Source organism: Rhea americana, unplaced genomic scaffold (genome assembly GCF_003343005.1).
Source record: "Rhea americana isolate MKP2758 unplaced genomic scaffold, rheAme1 scaffold_254, whole genome shotgun sequence".
Lineage (NCBI taxonomy): Eukaryota > Metazoa > Chordata > Aves > Rheiformes > Rheidae > Rhea > Rhea americana.
In genome coordinates, this window is record NW_028186373.1 from 626484 (window position 1) to 646720 (window position 20237).

Here is a 20237-nt window from a genome sequence, read left to right on the forward strand (position 1 = left end):
GCGGGCGGGCCCCAGGGCGGGGCGGGCCGGGGCCCGCCCGCGCTCTCTCCGTGGCGGCTGCTTCTCCCTTCCCCCCCCCACCCCGGCGTAGCTTTCAGCGGACGCTTCTTTCGCCGGTAACACGGCAGAACTCTGAAACTGGAAACCGCAACGCCAGCTTGTCTTTCCACCCGCCCCTCTCTTCCTCGGTCCGCCCTCACAGGCGCCGAACCACGCCCCTCCCTCTCCCGTCAGGACACCACGGCAACGCCCACTTCCCGTCTCAGTTACCAATGGTGGGGAAATACCGAGTTTTTGTCCCGCCCATCCGAACCCCGGAAGCGGAAGCCGATTTCTCCCCGTGGCTGCCGCCATATTGGGTTTGTGGATAGTGGGGGGGAGGGGGGAACGGAAGGAAGAACCCGGCTCGGGCGTCTGTGAGTAGCTAGTGCCGCCGCTTCAGCGCCGGGGGGGCGGGCTGGCAGCCAAGTGCGGGAGCGGCGGGAAGCCTGGCCCGCTGGGCTGGCAGCTGGGGGCCGAGGGTGGTGACCCAGTCCCTTGGGGCGGCAGCCCCTCGGGTGAGGGGCCCTGCCGCGACTGTAGGGGCCTTGTCGGGCTCGGCGGCCACTGCCGCACTTGGCGCCGTGGACGCTGCTGTGAGCCGCACTGCCGGGCACTGGCTCTCGGCCGTGGGGATGCTGCCGGGCCGCGTCGGGCCAGGCCTCCCGAGGGCTTGTTTTCCCTTTCGCTGTAGCACTGTGTGCCTCGGTGTTGCTGCTGGCTCGCCTGAACTCAGTGGGCTCTGCTCCTGTCTTGGGCACTTCCTGCTCTGGCCTCTTTGTCAGAACAGTACCTTCTTTGTTTGTTTGTTTTCCCTTTTCCTGAATTTCTTGTATTGCTTTTGTTGAACAATACTTGATGTTAGATGGTGTTGAGAGAATGTGGAAGTCCGAGTTTCATGAGACACACAAGATGCTCGGGTGTAGTAAGACTGCTGCTATTTAGACAGGCCAGGAAGCTGTTTCACGGCATAAAATTTAACTCCTCTTTCTAGGTAGAGGAGAAACTTTGTAAGGTCAATGGATTATTTTCCARTGGTTGTCCGTTCACCCTATTAATAACAAATTGCTTCAGAATGTTGCTTTTGAAAGTAAGCTTATTTTATGAGAAAAGGAGACTTATATAAGTGATAAATTATTTCTTGTTACTTGTTTCATTTTAATTTTACATTTAAGGGAAAGGTATGTCATGGTCAGAGAGTTGTCTAAAAATTCTGCATGTCTTTGTACTTGCTGTTGAAAGAGATGAATGAAGTGTCTTTGCTGCCTCAAATCCTGTCATTTTTTTCAGAATTCTAGGATGTATTGGTAATGGTATCACCATAGCACTTGTGGTAAAAAGCATAATTATTGAAGGTTATATATTACCTACTTGATACTTTTTAGCAGAGGGAAAACTTTTTGATATGGTCAGTTTTAGTTACATTCTGTTAATAGCAAGCTGTTCAGTTTGTTGTACTAATCTTTATATGTCTTTTTGATAATTGGCTTTATTCAAATGGATGAATTGTTAATACTGTGCTCAATAGTAAAGTTTTACATTGTGAAAGAGGTTACTATTTTTGAGTTTTAATTTTCACACATACCAGTGAGATCTGATATGTGTTCCTAATGGTAAACCACCTTAAAAACAAATACCAAAGACTACTTTTCTTGATCCTATTCTAATTACAGATGTTCTTTAAGTAAATATTTTAAAGAAATGAGCAATATTAACTAAAATTCTTAAGTTATAAATACGAAATTGATATTTTAGTCTATGCTACTTGTACTGAGCTAATGAGAAATATCTTCTTGGTAAAACAGTGGTAGCTGGTTGTATTTCTCAGTCCAGTATGGAAGAACTGCATGTATCATAAACATACATAATCACACATAATGTTTTATACTGCCTGTGTCAACATGCAAAATTTCTGCTCCTTCAGAAAACCATCAACAGCCTTACATTTGTGATTTTTCAATTGATTTACTTAGGTTAGCATTTGCAGGATTTTTCTAGGCTCTTTAGAGAGTTGCTATCTGATCAATACTCTGAGTATCTTATTTGAAGGCTTATTAGTTCAGAATATTTCAAAAACAACCAGAAAAGCATAAAATTACACTCATCTAACGATGTCAACTTTTTTGTTGTTCTGCAGTGAATAGGGAAAATAATAGATTACTTCCTTTTTGCCTGTAATATAAAAGCCTATGTCTATATTGTATGAATTTCTAGGAATTTTTAACTTTTCTGAGGTAACTTAAATTAAGGCATACTGGAGCTCTGGAAACCTCATAATGAATCCCATTATCTTTAGCAGTATAATAGTACTCTTTTTGTTACTTATTGTTTATTCCATGAGGTGTAGTTTTCAAACATCTAAAGAAAAATATACAACTTTAAGATTCCATTGCTCCCCAGATTGTTCTTGGTCTCATTTTTTTTTCTTGTAGTGGTTACTGTATTGCAGTATGCAATTTACACTTTTATGGTTTAGTAATGCTTCACACACCTTTATTTTTCATCTGAGGTTCTTGAGYTATTAATATAGGTCTGAAAATAGTCCCATTATCCCACAGAATTATGTAGTCCCACTCATAGATAGGGACTTCAGGAAGTAGTGTCAGGGATTGCCTTTGGTGATGTGGCAAAAATTTTGCTGTTTAGACTCTATTTGATTTTGTTTGTTTTGTATCTTGAAGTGAACTGTAAAGCTTAGTTGGGCTTAATTGCGGGGGGGAATAAAGATCCTAAATTGGTAGCAGAAGTATGTACTTTATAATTCTCTTGGTTAATATTTTTTTACTTAMGTTAAGAATCCTGGCCCGATCTTTTATGCATGAGCAAAACCATGTATTTAAAACTTTTTGGTGACTGCTAAGGTCTTCATGTGCCCAAGATAAATGAACTCACTCAATAATTCCAGCAGTAGGCAGTGTTTTGAGTTAGGTGGTTATGGTGAAGAATTTGGTTTGGAACCACTGGTGGCCTGAACTTAAATTGCTTCTCTATCTTCTAGTTACTTAATATCTGGAAATCCTAAGTAGATTAAAAAAAAACCCAACATTTATTTTAGTTTTGTGTTTTTTCCTTCAGAAACTGAGGTGATAGGAGGGTGGTGCTGTGGTACATATCTCAGTGCTTAGATGTTAGAAATCAGCACCTGCCTTATCAAGGTAAAGATGTCTAACAAGGCTTATTCCTCAATTTCTGTATGGACTTTTTCCACTTCCTAAAATGGATTGGATCCTCTTTCCCTGCTTTTATAAAATACACTACTCTTTACTTTCCCGACAGTTTCTCTTGGGAATGCTTGAAATAAATATCTTATTTTTAAGAATACTTCAATAAACATAATCTGTTTCAAACAGGACAATCCAAAACAATATCATATATAAATGCTGGTTCAGACAATGTACTTCAAAGCTTCACTGAGCTTAGATTTGATTTTAAATGTTATCTATTTAACTGTTTTGTTTCCACAGCAAGAATGTCAGAAGGGGACAGTATTGGTGAGTCTGTTCATGGAAAGCCGTCCATGGTCTATAGATTTTTCACAAGGCTGGGACAGGTTGGTTTTCTGTAGGGTTTTTCWGACTTCATTATAAACAAGTCTCATTGCAACTTCTTTAACTTTTTATTTTTTGGATGAGCTATTGAAATACTAAAATCTGTACAAAAGATTCCTTCTGGAGTGTTTTAAAAATAGATAACAGATATTACAGTACACAACTTATTAAAATACTTAATGTGTATATATTTGACTTAGTGAAAATGTATACCTTTATTTTCAAAAATGATGAGTAACTCTAGATTCTGTGTCAGAAATATCTTAAGGAAAGCAAACTCAAATGAAATACTGAGAATTTAAATCTCTGTAATGCCCAAGCATAAGGGGAAGTTTTTTTTTTTTTCCTTTTGTAGAAATACAGGACTTGTGTTTTATAATGCTCATAATTAGTTATTAAGAAAAATAAAAAGTTTAATCTTGCTCTGCTTTCCTAAACAGCTTCAAAATAGTTACTAATTTTAATGCTACTTCATAATAAACATTATTCATTATATGTCGTGTATTTTACAGATATACACTTTATATTTCTTCCTAGATCTACCAATCCTGGTTAGATAAATCTACTCCATATACTGCCGTGCGATGGATTGTAACTTTGGGCCTGAGTTTTATCTACATGATTAGAGTTTATTTACTGCAGGTAGGGAAACTGGATTTACTGCTAAGCTTGTTTAGATACCACTATTGTTATTTTTTGTTTTGTTTGTTTAAGAGTGTTTCTGAAGTATAGTATTACTTTGAAATTACATAATGTATCACAAGCATACATGCTGAAAAAGCAAATCAGATAATCTGAAGAAAGAACACATTTAGTTGGTGCTAAAATACTGCTTCAGACTGAAAGATGAACGATTAAAGATATTCATTTGATTGCAACAGAAAATGAAAAARCTCCCATAGTTGTCATGAAATTACGGAATAACTTCTGAAAAATCTGTTTCAGTTACAGTTTTACCTTTCATTCTAAAGCTGTTTAACTTATTCAGGAGCCAGTAGTTACCTTCTGTCACGCAAACCATAAAGAATTTGTTAATTGACATTTTTATCACTGCAGGCCAGTGACAAACTATTTCTCCACTAATCAGATATCTCTATTTCATGACAATCTGCAACCTAATTAAGAGCTTGAGATTTGTCATTCCTGAAAACTGCCGGGTTGCAAGTCAAATGTGAAAAACCAGAAGATTGTAGTAATAAAGACGTGGAAGACTCTGAAGCCTGTAAAAACTTTTTTTTTTAAAAAAAAAAAAAAAAAAAAAAAAGCTTGTTGCCTATATGCTGTTTACTACTTTTAAGTGTTTTTAATGTAGAAACTGGATGCCTGAAGAAAGCATTTATATTAAATCTGCTGATATATGAGGGAATTTCACTATTTTTGTGTCTTTTATTTAATGTATTAGATTTTACCTTAGTACAATTTGTAAAACAGTGTAGCTTACAAAGGCTAATAGAACTTTTTCAGCTTTGCTTATTTGTTTCTAGTAAGTGTACTCAGTATTAGCATAGCTGCAAAAGAAAATAAATATGTTAATAGAAATGAACCTACATTATGATACTTTATATATAGAAGTGTTTGTTACGCTGTGTGTATATATACATATATGTATATATATACACATACTCTCTCTATATATATATAATACACAAATATATATATATGATTTTTATACACACACACACACACACACACACACATATATATATAAAATAGATATGTAAGATTTATAGATTTTAACAGGGTCCAGAAGACTTTTCATGTGAATATGAGCATATAGAAAAGCATTTGTTAAAGATGCTGTAACTGAAAAGTTTAATCTTGTTGAAAAATAAGTACTGAAAGTGGTTTTAGTCCTGCTTCTTTTTCCTCTCCCCCTTCAGGGTTGGTACATTGTGACATATGCCTTGGGAATCTACCATCTAAATCTCTTCATAGCTTTCTTGTCGCCAAAGGTAGACCCCTCTTTAATGGAAGATTCAGGTATGAGGAACAGTTCACATGGCAGTAATTCTGAACTCACTCAGATTTCCTGCTCATTTTGTCTAATATAATAGTGTGGAAGATACACTTTAGCATGACATTATTTTTTTAAACTTATAAAAACTCTGTGTAGCCTAGTTTTAGAGGTCACTGTAAAATTAGTCTTTAGAATTATTTTTTTTTTTTTGAGGACAAGAATTTAGTCTGTGTTATGTTACTCTTGTGTTTTGACATAAAGTTTCAGTGGCTTAGGGTCTCCTTATAAGAACACAAGTCACCTGGCACTAATTTCTTGCATCTTTCTGGGTTTTTTTTGATGGAGGTTGGGGGGGAATGGACAGTAAGTTATGTTAAAACAGCCACTGGAACTGAAGTCTGTGTATAACAGTAAAAGCTTTTTTTCAGAAAGACTGAAAAGAAGTCTGAGGAGTGAATACAGTGAAAATCAGTGTAAGGTTTTTTTCCTCCCCCTCAGATGATGGTCCTTCCTTACCTACAAAGCAAAATGAAGAATTTCGGCCCTTCATTAGAAGGCTTCCAGAGTTTAAATTCTGGTGAGTGAATCTATCTGCCATACTCTGTTTTTGAAACACTTAAATATCTATGTCAAATAAATGGTGGCTTGGGTTGAAGGAATAATTGTTAACATTATTTTTAAGGCATGCTGCCACTAAAGGCATCCTGGTTGCTATGGCATGTACGTTCTTCGAGGCTTTCAACGTTCCTGTTTTTTGGCCAATCCTTGTGATGTACTTCATTATGCTGTTTTGTATCACTATGAAGAGGCAAATCAAGGTAACTTATTTAGAACAGATAGGAGCACTTGTGATTTCAAAACTTGTAGTATTTTTCCAAGCTGCTATCCAGATGAGCACTTCAGAGGTATTAAATGTATTGTGTGCATTTCTATTATTAGATAAACATGAACACCTGAACATGTCTGCATATTTGCAACTTAGAGCAAATACTGGTAATAGGAAATAAAAATGCTTGCAAAAAGAATTTTTCATACTATGTTACAAAATTTGATGCTTACTTTCAAAGGGTTTCAATGTTAAACTTAATGATGTGGGGGTTTTTGTTTTCTTTTTACACAAGAAGAGTCTTACAGTTTCCCCATCCACTTTCTTTCTTCAGCTAACTTTGTGGCTATTCTTAATGAAGAGGTCTTTTAGAATCTCTGATGAGTGAAAAGGGGAGTTATGACATGACATGTTTCTGCAAGAAAGTGGATGGAGAAAAAAAGGGAAGGAGAAGAACATAGGCAAGTCATTCAGAACAGTTTTAACAAATTAATTTTAGTCTGGCATTTTAAAAAGAGAACCAATGGTTTTGGATGTTTTTGTTTTTTTCCTCCAAACATAACATTTARAATTTTGGATAAGTACTATTTTCAAAATTGCAAATTAAAAGTTTAAGGGGTAGTAAAGGATTAATACCTCTACGCTATTTTCTCTATTCTTGCCATCTCCCAATTGGTTATCTTCACTGCATTATACATGTTTTTGGTGAGAGTATACCTGAATTTGAGATTATTAAGATTAGTCTGAGAGCACTATTTAAATATAAAATTCTCTATATTTGACTATTTCATCAATTGTACAATACTGAAGAACTATCTTTATAGAAGACTTTGTAATTTAAATTGCACATTATAAAGCATTTTTTTGGTAAACATTATCTAAATTTATTGCCTCTAAAAATCGATTTTTTTTTTTTTTTTTTACAGCATATGATAAAATACCGATATATACCCTTCACACATGGCAAGAGGAAATACAAAGGGAAAGACGACGTAGGAAAGACCTTTGCTAGCTAGAGGATGCAATCAACCTGTTGACAAATTCTGCTTATACATAAAGGAACAGTTTTGAGCCATTGTAACAATGCCTTTTTTTTTTCATATAAAGTGATTAAGAGGGTGGTGACAAAGCAGTCGAATTTTCATTTTACGAGAATCTTGCTATTTTTATCTGAACTATCAGTTTCTTGAAGAAACTGGCACTCTAACCAAATTGCATTGAGTTTAGTATCTTTTGTAAGAGTTGGAGAAACTTTTGATAGTTCCATTGATTTGGAATAATGTATTTCTTAGATCCATTTCTAAGATCCATTGCAGCTGCCGTGACACTGGAGAGATTAATGGCTTAGAGTTGAATATTTTTACATAGTTCTCTTGCTTACTATGACCCTGAAGTGCTGTGCACGTATGTGGAGGAAAGTAAGGTGGCACACATGATGCTGTTTTCTGCTTCATGGATATGTGCTATTTTCATACAAAAGTCCAGTAGACACTAGTAGATGCAGAATTTAAGCCAGTTTGCTAAATGCATGGTATTTCTCAGTTATAACCAAACAGATATAAATAGGATAAGGAATTTGTTAAATTGTGGGTTTGGCAGCAGGGAAAAATATATGTATAACTTCTAAGGTAACTCATTCGTGTAAGGTTTTAATGCCAGTTTCACCCCGACATCTCCACAGCAGATGCTAGAATTGGGCTCTTTCATGATGACTCAAAACTTTGTTCAAAATTTGTCACAATTTCTTTTGAGGACCTGAAATTATAAATATATATTATATTTTAATTGTTATTAGTTGGAGAATATTTTGTCTCATTTCTTTCATACGTAAGGATTTCTTGGTTAATTTAAGTTGACTTTATGCAGCCCTTTCAGATCATACCCAAATTGGCTACAGCAGACAAACTTCACAAATTTTAACACAGCTTTTCATTTTCTATGGAAAAAAATCTAGAGATAAATGACCTGCATGTAAACTTTTTGATGTGATACAACAGCAGTTTTATTAAGTGATTTTTAATTCCAAAATTTATTAAAAGATAGTGTCCCCCTTTCTTGTCCTTTATTATTTTTTTTATACATATAATAATCCAGTGGTGGTTATATATCCTCTTCAGTTATGATTACCCTTAGAATTTGTCTTCATGTTCTTAGCTCTTTGGAGAGCATTCACGTTATATTTGCAGAAGATAAGAAAAGATTGGCCTTTTCAAGATTCTGAAGGGAGAATAGTGGCAGCTTCAACAGACAGCTAATTAGAAAATATATTTAAGAGCCATTTCAATTGACTTTGTTGAATGAAGTCATTATGGAGCCCTCTGATTCATCCTTCAGTAATCCTGGAAAAAAATGAAAGGTAGTTTTAGTTAACATTGGCCTTTTTTATTTGCATTATGGAAATTAATAATGTGTGTGAAACCTTAAAAATTATGGAAATACAGTAGCTAGAAATGGTCTTATAAAAATACCAGTCATAGATGCTTGCAGTTTGTTGCCTAAAATCTGAAAACTGTGACTTGGAGTAGCTGTCTTTAGGCTTGCTGGAGTTCCTGAATATATGGGTGAATCAGAGAGAAAGAACAGGAATTCTTTATGTTTATTGATGTTAAAGTTAGCAGCTGGAATGACTATTATTGAACAGTGGGGTGTTAAGATAACCATTGCAATTTAGAAGTGCATTCCTCCATTTGCTTGCTTTCTTTAGTGGGAGCTTGTGATAAATGCCTATTCATTCTTAGGCAGGCATAGCTGTTTTGCATCCAGTGGGACTAACAGTTTTCAAATAAAAATTGTAGCTGAAGTTGGGAAAAGGCAGAGCGTGGTTCCCTAGTTGATTCTCAACATGCAGTGGCCAGACAGGTTGGATGGCATTATGTTGAACTTTGGTCCATTTTTATTACTTTATGACTTACTGCTTATGACTGATAGGAGTTTTTAATCACTTACAAGTGATAAAATTTAAGTTCTTACAGAATGCATGACAAACTAGGCTGGACAACTTAACAGCATTTTCCTATTCATTCATTACTTTCCATTTGTTTTTATGTACAGTTAAATGTCTGGCAGTGATTCCCTTAGCTACTTGTGTTTTGAGTCCTGATGTGGACTGTTTTTCTTCCGTTGTGCCTTGACAGTTTGAGACGTGTGGGACGGTAACTGAAAGTTTTTATTAGTGCAAGAAAAGAAAGTTACTTCAACTCTGAAAATCCCTGTTTCGTAAAGTAATACCGAAATCTTAGCAGTTGCGTATCAGCAACTGGTCTTTTTTCCTTGCATTTATATTTATGATGTAAAGTTAAACAATTTTATTAGTGACTTCATGGTGATGCTTTAATACTTAAATGTTAGCTGACTAGGAATCCCTGCAGTTAAAAAAAAAAAAAGGGGGCGGGGGGAGGAGAGAGAGAAGTGCTCTTGCTGTCTGATTCACTGCCCCCTCCCCCCCCCAAAGTCTGTATTTGGTGCCAATCCAGTGCTATTAGTAAATGTCTTACTGCTGCTGCAACTTATGATCCACAAAAAGTAGGCCATCTGGATTTCACACCTTGTCTGAATTTAAAAAATAACTGTTTGTACATTTTCTATTATGCAATAATGAAAGGAAGATACACTAACATTTGAGTATCTTCTTTTTCCCCTGCTGCTCTGAATACTTTTATGAGTGGATTAAATGAGAATGAACCTTGACAAGGTGATGCGGCTGAATCCCTCCCCATTTATACTATAAGTATTGGTTTAGAATAAATAGCCTCTATTGCCATAAAGCAGGCAGGGTGTGCATATCTAAAGTGAGCCTTTTTCCTCGTTGTGTTAGACTGTGGAAAACACAGACAAAACATAAGCTGTGTTATACAAATAATGTTTTATCCATGACCTTAGTTTGCTACTAGTATATGGTACTAGAACTTTTTTTGAAACACTTGTTACTGTAGTCTAAAGGTCTGGATTACTTGATGAAAAGTCTTGGTATTTAATAGTGATAGAGAGAAAAACTTTGGACGCTGAATGTTAATAGATCAGTGTATAGAAAAGCCTGTATTCTGCATTTCAAGGTGCTCCTTGCATTTGTTGATTCTGTTGATTTAAGGAAGGTCACATAGCTTGTCAAATCAAGGAAACCTGTTTTATTGTTCACTTTGTGAAAATGGAATGTTACCTGACATACATGTATCATCAGATCTTCCACTGCAGTTAAGCTAAGAATTTGCGTGCAGCTACTGTTTTTCCCCTTGAGGCCTACAGCATGACCACTGTAATTTTACAAGAAAAAAGTGAGTCTTAGAAATCCTAGAATTTTAATACCTTAAGTATGCAATGAAAGGTTAGAAGACTTGCTATTCGCACTTAGAATGAAAATTTGATGTTTATCTTCCATTGCCCAAAGCAGAGAATTACATTTGTCCTAATCGCTCCTAGAAAGAGGTGTTTTTAATATGGTCAAGAACCATGTTACAAGAAATAGAAGGGCTGAAGACAGAAGTTTATTTTGTAAAACAGGAATGAGTGCTACCTTGTACAGGCAGTTACCAGTTTTATAATAAAACCTTGTTCTTGGACTAACTCAAGCTGTATGGCCACTTTGTAAAAGAGAGCTGAAGCTCTTGTCGTGAAACAGAAAAGCTTTTGCTTTACTGTTGATAATGACGTAGGTAGATCAGTTTCTGAGGATGAAACTTCTCTCTGCACAGTGGACATTCTGCCTGCAAAAGAAATTAGATTTCGTATTAATATTGAATTGTTATTTTAAAAAGCTTATAACTGCTTAGCTACTTCTAGAAAATGAGCACCTGTAATTGTAAACATTTTTTTAGACCAATTTGTAATGCAAATTTAACCATGTAAAAAGCTTCTTAAGCTAGCTGCACCTAACTTAAAGAGCAGCTTGAGGTGACATGAGTGTTTGAAATACCACCATAAAACCGTAGCTATATTATAGCTTTGCCTTAAAGTAACATCATTGTCTTAGAGAAAAATGACTTCTAGGACTTCTACCTCCAAGAAAGTCCCATCTATCAAAGTCAATCCAGTGGTTGTCATTTCAAGATTTTACTTGGATATTCTATTACCTTGAATATCTTAAGCTTGGATGTTCTCTATTTTCCTTGAATATCTTAAGCTAAGAAATGTTGTGTACTCATTTTGGAAATAATGGGTTCTTTTCTTTTTATACATTCATACTAAAAATACTTTCCCTTATTTTACCTGCAACTGAAAGAAAACTATCAGATTGATAGCCTCTTTGTCATCTTTACCAGAGAAATCAAGTGTTACATTATGCATGTTTATACTTAATGTATTAAAGGCTATTTTTCATTGCACAGAACATAACAGACTCAAAGAAAGCCACGGTTCTAGTTCACAATCTTAAGTTTGCAATCTTTTTATTTATTTTTATTTTTTTCCCCCAGTTCCTTTGTCCTCTGAGTTTCTTCTGCGTAGTTTTCATTAGGGCTACTATTTAACAAGTATTTCCTAAAATTGTAAGCTAAAATGAACTAGACTGATTGAGTTCTTTGTCTTTTTTAAACCTGGCCTGTAATATATACTGCTATTTTACTTAATTTTGCTAATGTATGTGGAATCAGTAAGACAGAAGTTTGAGCTAGTATGAGGAAACACTAACTTTTGCTAGAAATAGCATTTAAACATACTTAACTGTGAATTACAAGCTACTCAACATAAGAGGTTTTAAAATTTTGTATCTTTGGTTGGTAAAGCCTGTAGGAGAATCAAAAGATTTATCAAGTCAGCACGTTTCAAAAGACTAAAACCTACTAAAAAGGTAACAATGGTCAGTATCAATGTTAAGAAAAGACAAACAAACTTAAGCCTCTGGACCTAATCCAAAAACCCCAACTCTCTACTATGGATTTTGAACTGTTATCAGAATAATAAATTAGTYACCAAATCTTTAAAGAATCAAGCCAAGATACAATTATGGTGAATAGATTTTTTTTTTTCAGATTTAAAACATCAGTGTTAAAAACACATTATGCAGTGGCTACCTACAGGCTTGTGCATCTGGTACAGCTTTAGAGTGGACAGAGAGGCAAAAAACAAATGTCCTCTAACAGATTTAGCTGTATTGCCTGCTACTGCTGAAACTGAAAACTGACAACTAACATTGGCAGTAGGCTGCCAAGTATACTTGTGTTATGTTCAAATTTCAATTACCTCCAGTTTATTGGAAGAAAGCTACTTCATGCAGAGAGTCAACAGGGCAATTTGTATTGCTACCTCAGTTGAAGCTTAAATTTCCAGTTAGAGATATGAGACAATGAGAACTAATCTTTATTCAGGATTACAAGAAAACTTTCTAAATTGATGTCTAGACACTTTAGAAACCAGATAACCTTGAACAGAKATACAGTACTGAAGAGACATCTACCTAGATTATTCTAAGCTGGTTTTGAAAATGTGTGAAAAAAAGTTCATGTTTCACCTTTCTACTGCAAACTCTTTAAGAGCCCAGACTAAAGTCCTTAGAAGTAGATGCAAATCCAATGCAAGTTAGCAGCTGCTTGCTACTTCTCAGCTTAGCTGAATTTTTCTCAGTCTGTACTTGCTTTTAAAATCAGCTAAGTCATTTGCTCTTTCATTTCAGATTCATAAGAAGGTGCAATACTCAGGAGTTAATCTCCTTGCACGAAAGGTGTATGTTATACACAATAAGGTGTATTAAGTACCTTATCCTGAACAGTATAAATGATAGGTTACCTGTGTAAGGGAATGATATATCTAGTAACTGATTCCTTCTGGTAACAGGTTAGGAAAAAAGCAGTTTGAATCACTGTAGTCTAGCAGGATAGTTACAGTCTAAGGGGCCCTACTTAGGTACCTGCTTCAGTTACACTCATTCTCAGTTTAATACGATAGTTTGCTGAAGGGAGCCCACACTAGCTTTCAGTTCAGTATCATTGTGTAGTGAACTTGCACATCCAGCTGAAACTTCATTGTTTGCTGTCTCCGTTATATTTATCATTCAACAACAAACCGCTGTGTGCTGAAAAATGCTAATTTCAGGGGAAAAATAATAGTTYGGTTTGTGTTAGACAAACTAACTGTTTTTTGTTTTGAAACAGGATTAAATGAACCTGACTACCCAGTAAGAAGAGTATCTATTTTCACAGCCTGGGGAAAAAATGGCTGAGTAGTTCAGTAGACTGCCACTCTTTCCCTGCAGCTAGATAAGACAGCTTCTGACAGTGTTGAGGTAAGACTGACATACATTGGCTAAGTCTTTACAAACATATCTGAAATGACTGGATGTTTTTTAATTTATATCAAGGTATTGTTAGAAAGGAAGTAGCTTGCACAAGCTGCATTCTACTTTCTCTTCATGTGGTCTGTCTATCCTGGAACTTAACAGGCCGTATAGGTATAACCTTGGTGGATTTAAATTACAGGGCTTTGATAACGATAGTTTGGCTACACTAATTTCAGTGTCAAGATCCACTTGAGCGCTCTCAGAAATATTCTGACAAGTAGTATTTGCTTGATCCTGTTCTACCACAGCTATATGAGTATCAGTGTCAGAAAACTAAGTAGATTGCTCATGTCTAAAACAGCTGCAGTAATACATCTGAATTATAGCACAGATATAGGCTAAGTGGTAAAAATTTTCATTTGTAAGTAGCCCTTGATGCCCTTTTTCTTTTCCTGGCAAGCAGTTTACTCTGCAGAGAAAGTGAATGGATAATACCTTGTCGTATTCCAAGCTATTAAAACTTTACTGGATAAAAATTCTTAGAACAAAAAATTGTAACTTACTAATCCAGAGCAAAATCCAACTTTAAAATATCTTGCATAACAATAACTGGCCCAGTTTGGTTGTAACTTAYTTATTCATTTTTATTGGGAATCAGTCTTAAATGAGAAGAAGGCTTCAGAAAAATCTTTTTTTTTTTTTGCTCCACTTCATATAGAATTAGGGCCTAGGTCTGCAGATAAATAAACTTCATGCCTGAATGTACAAATAGTCCAATGGCATTTCAATGATTGGGCCAGCAAAAATGATCACCTTATTTACCTCATACTGAGGTCCTACTGAACTCTTGGGGAGGGACGGATTTAGGGTGCATCAGTAAAGGAAAAAGCACTATTTCAAACGTGGGCTGACAGGTATTTACAAGTAGAAATTTCATCATGTCTACCCTTTCAAGTCCATTTGTCCTCCCATACTTACTTTGGTATTACACCATTCTGTTATGCATTCCCAGCAGAATAGGTGGCCACAAGGCGTGGCTGTTGCATGTCTCCGTTCTTCCAAACACAAAGTGCAGCGGGAGCGGCGCCCAGTCATCTTTTCCTCCGTCACATTTCTAATTAACATAATTATATATTACTTAACTTTACATAGCCTGCTTGCAAGAAATATTTGGTAATACAGAATTCTATAGTAAACTTTGTCTTCAAGTATTAACCCTGTTTGTGAAGATTTAAAAAGTATAAAAGGAAAGCATGAAATCTAAGAGATGCTTAAATCAGTAAGGAATGTCTCAAGTGTTACATCAGGTTCTAACTTAAGTCAAAATGTAACTCCAGTGCAGTCCCTGCTCATAAAAGCTATTACATTTCCCATTATTGCTTCCATATCTTTCCTAGTAAGTAAAGATCATCATACTTCTGAGTTAGATTGCGGTGTAGTTTCCATTCCTGCCTTGCTCTCTGCTTCTGTTTGAAGCTGTATGTCTGAACACCAATCGTTAGAAGAAGATGAAAGAGTGATGTTATTCCAAGAAACTTGTAACTTGATCGAATGCTCTGATCTTCTCTTTGCAATCCTCCAAAATACAGCTGCGTAGTTCACAGAAACAAAGATATCAAGTTGATGCTGTTTATCATGAGACTGCCCCCCATATCAATAAAATGATTTAGGAATTCTTATTTGTCTTCAGTATTTGACACATTACATCTCTTGGACCCATCAAGCTGCTCTTCGGCTGTTTCTCTGTATATCTAATATGTCCTGGATGCATCAGGCTACACTTAACTGCTGTTTATACAAGATCTTTTATCTTGAGTTGTCAGCCTGTCTATCAAAGCTACTACTGTAATCAGGTTGTTGCTAGGTGGCTCTGAGCAAATAGTCAAACACCTCTTTTCCACATAGACAAGATCTTTGATTAGGGAAGTGTTAGTCTTGTGTCTATACACAGCTCTGGACCAGTGGCTGAGGATGTTTTTGGAAAGACAATGTGAAATTTAACTTTTTATACAGGAAAAAAACCTATCTAAATGCATACTGAGTTTTGTTAAAAACAGTATTTAGGTATTTTCAATGCCTTTATGAAGCCACTTTTCAGTGTTTTTTTGTTTGTAGAGGACTGATCAGACTAGATAGTTTTAGTAAATTATTTTAGAATATTATTTATAGCCATACCCTTTAAACTGGAGGAACTCGTAACCTCTCTACACAGTATTTAAAATTTCCTYCTTTGCCCAGTCTGCACTGCCTGTATTATAATCAGCTAAGAACAAATTCTATATTCCTTTTACAAATATGGCATCCTAACACAAGCCAAAATACAGCACTAGACACCATTTTCAAACAAGAAATAAATCCACTTACATATGTGATTCCTGTGATCCTCTTAGACAGGTGATAAAAAGTGCCATTTATATAGAATATTGCCAGATGTAGTCGTCGGAGCAAAGGAATGCATTGTTTAATAACATACACAATTTGTAAGACTGTTTTCTTCTGCTGTTCTGGCAGTTCCCCAACTTGTTTCTGTATCCAGTTTCGTACTAAGTTCCTATCCAATAAGCTGTGTGCTGGGTTGCTCTGCTGGGTTCTAGACTCATCAGCTTCTATATCCAACTCATGTTCCAGATGCAGTAATCCTTTTTCTAAACAATAAGGTACTACAGTATGAAGAGAAATCAAGATGGCCCGTCGAAGAAAAGAGGGCACCCTTCTCTTGGTTGAGTCAACTTGAACAATGTTAACATACTCTTCACCCAGAGTCTGATAACCTAAATAGTGTGTGTAATGGAAAACAAGCAGGGTAAGATAACAATTGCAGCATCATTCTCCATATGGGTAAGCATGGTGACAGGCTGCTCAGGTGAGAACACAGGCCAAGGTTTTAAGTTTTCAYGAGTAGTTACATTTTTGTTTTGGATGAGGTGAGGACTATGTTTATTATCACAATTCACGATCTGCAATGGATTTAAGTGTTAAAGCAGGAATATTTTTCATACTGTCATGCATCCTTTTTTTTWAAAAAAAAGCAGATTCTGTATTTAAAAGAACACATACATATAAAGAGTGATAAATTGTTGCACTTGAACAGCAAATTTATAAAGCTTCTGACAATACAGTGTTATCATAGTTAATAACAGGCATTTAGAAGCATAGTGCAACAACAGGCATAGAGAGGCATAAACTTACCAACTGTTATATTGAAGAAAGTCAGCAAACTCCTGCCAATTGATGGTCACAAACAAGTAGCAACCACCCAGGGCAGAAATCTCTCTTTTTTTCACACTGTTACTATTACCCTCAGCATTTCTGCTAAATAAGCTGCTATGCACGTTACCTGACAAAGTGGTGAGGCTGAAGTAGGCTATGTCAGAAAGCAGTTCAATCTCTTTCCTCCATTCCAGCCACCTCTTAGCACCTAAGAGGTCAGAATCACGGTTATTTTCAGTACATTTCTATAGCTCTAAGCCCTCCTGCGGCAATGATTTCGCCGAAAGGCTCCAACGAAAGAAAGGCTCGGCCCACCTCCGCTGCCCCCGCGAGAGAAGCTCTAACAGGGGCGCGGAGCCGGGGGCCGATGGTGCTCCTAGCGGCGCATTTCGCAGCATTTACGCTGTCGTCACCTCATCGCCACAGCGAACCCGCCCCCCTCCCCGCCGGCGGGGCCGGGACAAGCCCCCACGGGAGGCGTTACCCGCGAGCCCGTGCAGCGCGGCGCCGGCGCCGCTCCGCAGCCCGCTCCGGTACAGCTCGTCCTTCTGCCCGCAGCGCACCAGCTGCGCGGCGCCGGCCGCCGCCAGCGCCATGGCGCGCGGAGCCGGCCGCGCCCGCCCGCACCGGAAGCGCCGCCCCCGACCGCGCCGCAGGGCGTTGCGTCCGGACGGTCCTCGCAGCCGGCGGGCGGCTCCTTAAAGGGGCCGGGGCCCTTCCCCTCTGCCCTCGGTGTGCTGCTGCTGCGGCTCGCGCGCCGCCCGGCGGCCGTTGGCGGCGCTCCGCGGCCGTTGGCGCCGCCGCGCGCCAGCCTTCCCGCCGTTAGCTGAGGCGCAGTCGCGCTAGTGGGGCTCGCGGCGTCCCGCTCCCCCCTYCTCCCCTCCGGTGCTATGGGGTGGGTGCCCAGAACTCCCGTCCGCGCCTTGGCTTGGCTCTGCTGCCGGCCAGCGGCAGCTCTGCAGCCCTGGCTGCCTCGCGAGCGCGGTTCTTCCGCGGGCCGCAGGGGCTCGTCCTGAGGCCGCCGTGAGGGGCGAGAGCAGGTTCTGGTAGAGGTAAACTCTGTGGGCCTGGTAAAAGCGGGAATTTGGGCTCCGCGCTGCTGCACGTGGCAATGCTTCGCGCCACGAACCGCCAGAAGAGCCTGGGCGTGTTGGTGTGCGGTATTGCAGAGCCTTCCTCTGTGGCTTAGCTGGAAGACGCGTTTCCATGTGTGCTAAAGGAAATCCCTCTTTCTAGAACATAGTGTCTCTCTGAGCAGCACCGTTTGTGTTTACTGACATAGTGTGTCAGCTAAGTGATTTCCTTTCCTTTCATGGATGAAAGATGGGATTTGGAAGGGAAAACAGGAAAAAAAAAAAAAAAGATGAGTGAACATCGATGTTAAAAGCCTAAACCCACCAGTTTAGTCTCTGATAAACTATTATTGAAACTGAATCTAATCCCTAGCTGATATACTCTAGAGGCTTCAGTGGGTTCTAGACAGGGTCTGATAACTGATGTTGTTATGAGGTTTATTGGCCTTTATGGAGACCCGCTAACATTGTGTTAGCCATTTTGAGGCTGTTGCAGGAATGGCTAGCCTTTTTTTTTTTTTTTTTTTTTCCTGTGTGCTGTCTACAAGCAATAGCTTTTCTCACAAACGTAAAAATAACTATTTTGAGAATACTTACTGCCAATTTGTGTCTTGAAATCTGATACATTTTTTTTGTCAAAGTATGCTCTAGCAGATTTTAATATGTCACTTTAATTATAAACTCAGTTTTGCAAAATGTGGAAGCAAAGGGGAAGTAATCCACCATGTAATCAACTTGATGAAATGACTCAGTTTGGGTTAAAATGAGTATTTTCCAGAAGAGTTTGCAGACTTCAGTAGTAGCAGTTGAGAGTGAAACAGAGAGTACTCTGGAAGAATTAGAGCTTGTACTAGTTTTTCTTGTCACAGCTGAAACAGAGGCAAATTAAAACCAACTAGCTCTATTAACAAAAAAGTCAAAGGATATTATTTGTCACATAATTCTACCAAAATAACAAATTTTTGAGGAATGAAAGCCTGTCCTTCAAAAACCAGAACCTCACCTTTGTCTAAACAGCAGTGTGCTGCAGGTGTCAGTCTAAACTCAAACTTGTTATCATTCTGCATATTTCTGGCAATTTCTCTTTCCTTCTATAAGGAAAGTTTGGGAAAACGATTTTATTATTTTGTGGAGCTGGACTTATTAACCAAAAGGACTGTAAAGTATCACTTTGCACAGTGGTTTGTGACTGCTGATTAGAAGTGAAGCTAAAAACTCGCTGGTATTGCTGAAACTCATTTGTGTTCATTAGTTGTGAACTCTCAAGTTTTGCACATACATGCAGTAAAGATGCATCACATGTTCAGTGATAAAGTGGAAGTGAAGAGCACTGGCCAATCCTTCAAAGTCTAAAGGAGGAAACATTAACTGCCAAATGTTTTGGGATGTATTGAGTATTCAGTCAATTATATCTTAATTCTTCTTCCTTCTCTTTTCTCTTTTTTTCATACTTTGGAGAGTAATAATTTTAAAAGAATAAAACTGTTTTCAGAAATGAAATTAGTAAGTTATTCTTCCTTGTCAGTCCTATCCATGTGAAATAGAGTGGCTTTTGTTCCAATGCTGTACAGTATTTATWCATGGTGGTGTAGCTGAGGCTCACCTGCCTCCTGAAGGAAGTTTCATCAGTCTGTATTTGCAGGTTTGTTTTGTTTTGCTTTAATCTTGTACGCTGTAGAAAGCTTAGAGCTTTTGATTGTACCCCTCTCTGTTGCTTTACACTGAGATTTTTCCCAGTTGCTGCATAGAATTTGAATTAATGAATACTGCAACAATTATAGATGCYATTATTTTGTGCAATGAGGATCATAGAATCTGCCAAGTGGGAATATGTATTTACCTGTATATGAACATGCAGTCTTCCCCCCCCCCCAAAGCTTCCCAACAAAATTATCACTTCTACTGGGAAGCAGTAGAAGAAAATGCTACATTTAGAATCATAACACACACACACACCCCCCCCCCCGGAAAAAAAAATGTGCCTATGGTCTTGGATTATTCCTTGTAGATCCAGGCCAGACTTCCTCCTACCATAAATTCTGTCCTCTGGCAAAACCAAAATCATGAGTTAGAAGATTTGTGTGAAAGAAGTGGCTGATCTGAATGCAGACTGTGCAAATAGTGTGTTTATTGTAATGATAGGAAACATGTAATATATTTACTAAGAAGAATAAAATGTTTTTTTCTTAACAGAATACTAGGCAGTTAAGTCTGTAAAGATGAAAGGACCTGAGATTCTAGTGTATTTCAGACACTGCCTACTAACATGATGGAAGGTTCTTGAATACTTTGTATCCTAAGAATGATTATGTTAGCAGTAGCAGCAGATCTCAGTATTGGCCTACTATGAATACTTTTATTGGTATGATGGCTCAGC

The 20237-nt window shown here is 37.8% G+C and overlaps 2 protein-coding genes across 5 annotated transcripts; one reads left to right on the forward strand and one right to left on the reverse strand.

Moving 5' to 3' along the window:
• Window positions 1–98: 98 nt before the first annotated feature.
• Window positions 99–7454, forward strand: RER1 (retention in endoplasmic reticulum sorting receptor 1). Of its 4 annotated transcripts, XM_085307156.1 has the most exons (8): window positions 366–416; window positions 3115–3194; window positions 3504–3589; window positions 4125–4229; window positions 5468–5567; window positions 6043–6121; window positions 6227–6362; window positions 7297–7454. In XM_085307156.1, exons 3-8 carry the CDS (start codon window positions 3509–3511, stop codon window positions 7384–7386), a joined length of 591 nt encoding a protein of 196 aa, XP_085163282.1. In that variant the 5' UTR covers window positions 366–416; window positions 3115–3194; window positions 3504–3508; the 3' UTR covers window positions 7387–7454. The 4 variants fall into 4 exon arrangements, with proteins under 4 accessions (XP_085163284.1, XP_085163283.1, XP_085163281.1 ...); XM_085307158.1 differs by lacking the exons at window positions 366–416; window positions 3115–3194 and adding an exon at window positions 99–275; XM_085307157.1 differs by lacking the exons at window positions 366–416; window positions 3115–3194 and adding an exon at window positions 287–359.
• Window positions 7455–10829: 3375 nt separating this feature from the next.
• Window positions 10830–17420, reverse strand: PEX10 (peroxisomal biogenesis factor 10). Its single transcript, XM_085307154.1, has 6 exons — window positions 17272–17420; window positions 16915–16995; window positions 15942–16348; window positions 14994–15166; window positions 14556–14691; window positions 10830–11070 (listed from the first exon to the last, which is right to left on the reverse strand). The coding sequence occupies exons 1-6, from the start codon at window positions 17381–17383 to the stop codon at window positions 10999–11001; spliced, it is 981 nt and encodes a 326-aa protein (XP_085163280.1). The 5' UTR covers window positions 17384–17420; the 3' UTR covers window positions 10830–10998.
• Between the last annotated feature and the right edge of the window lie 2817 nt (window positions 17421–20237).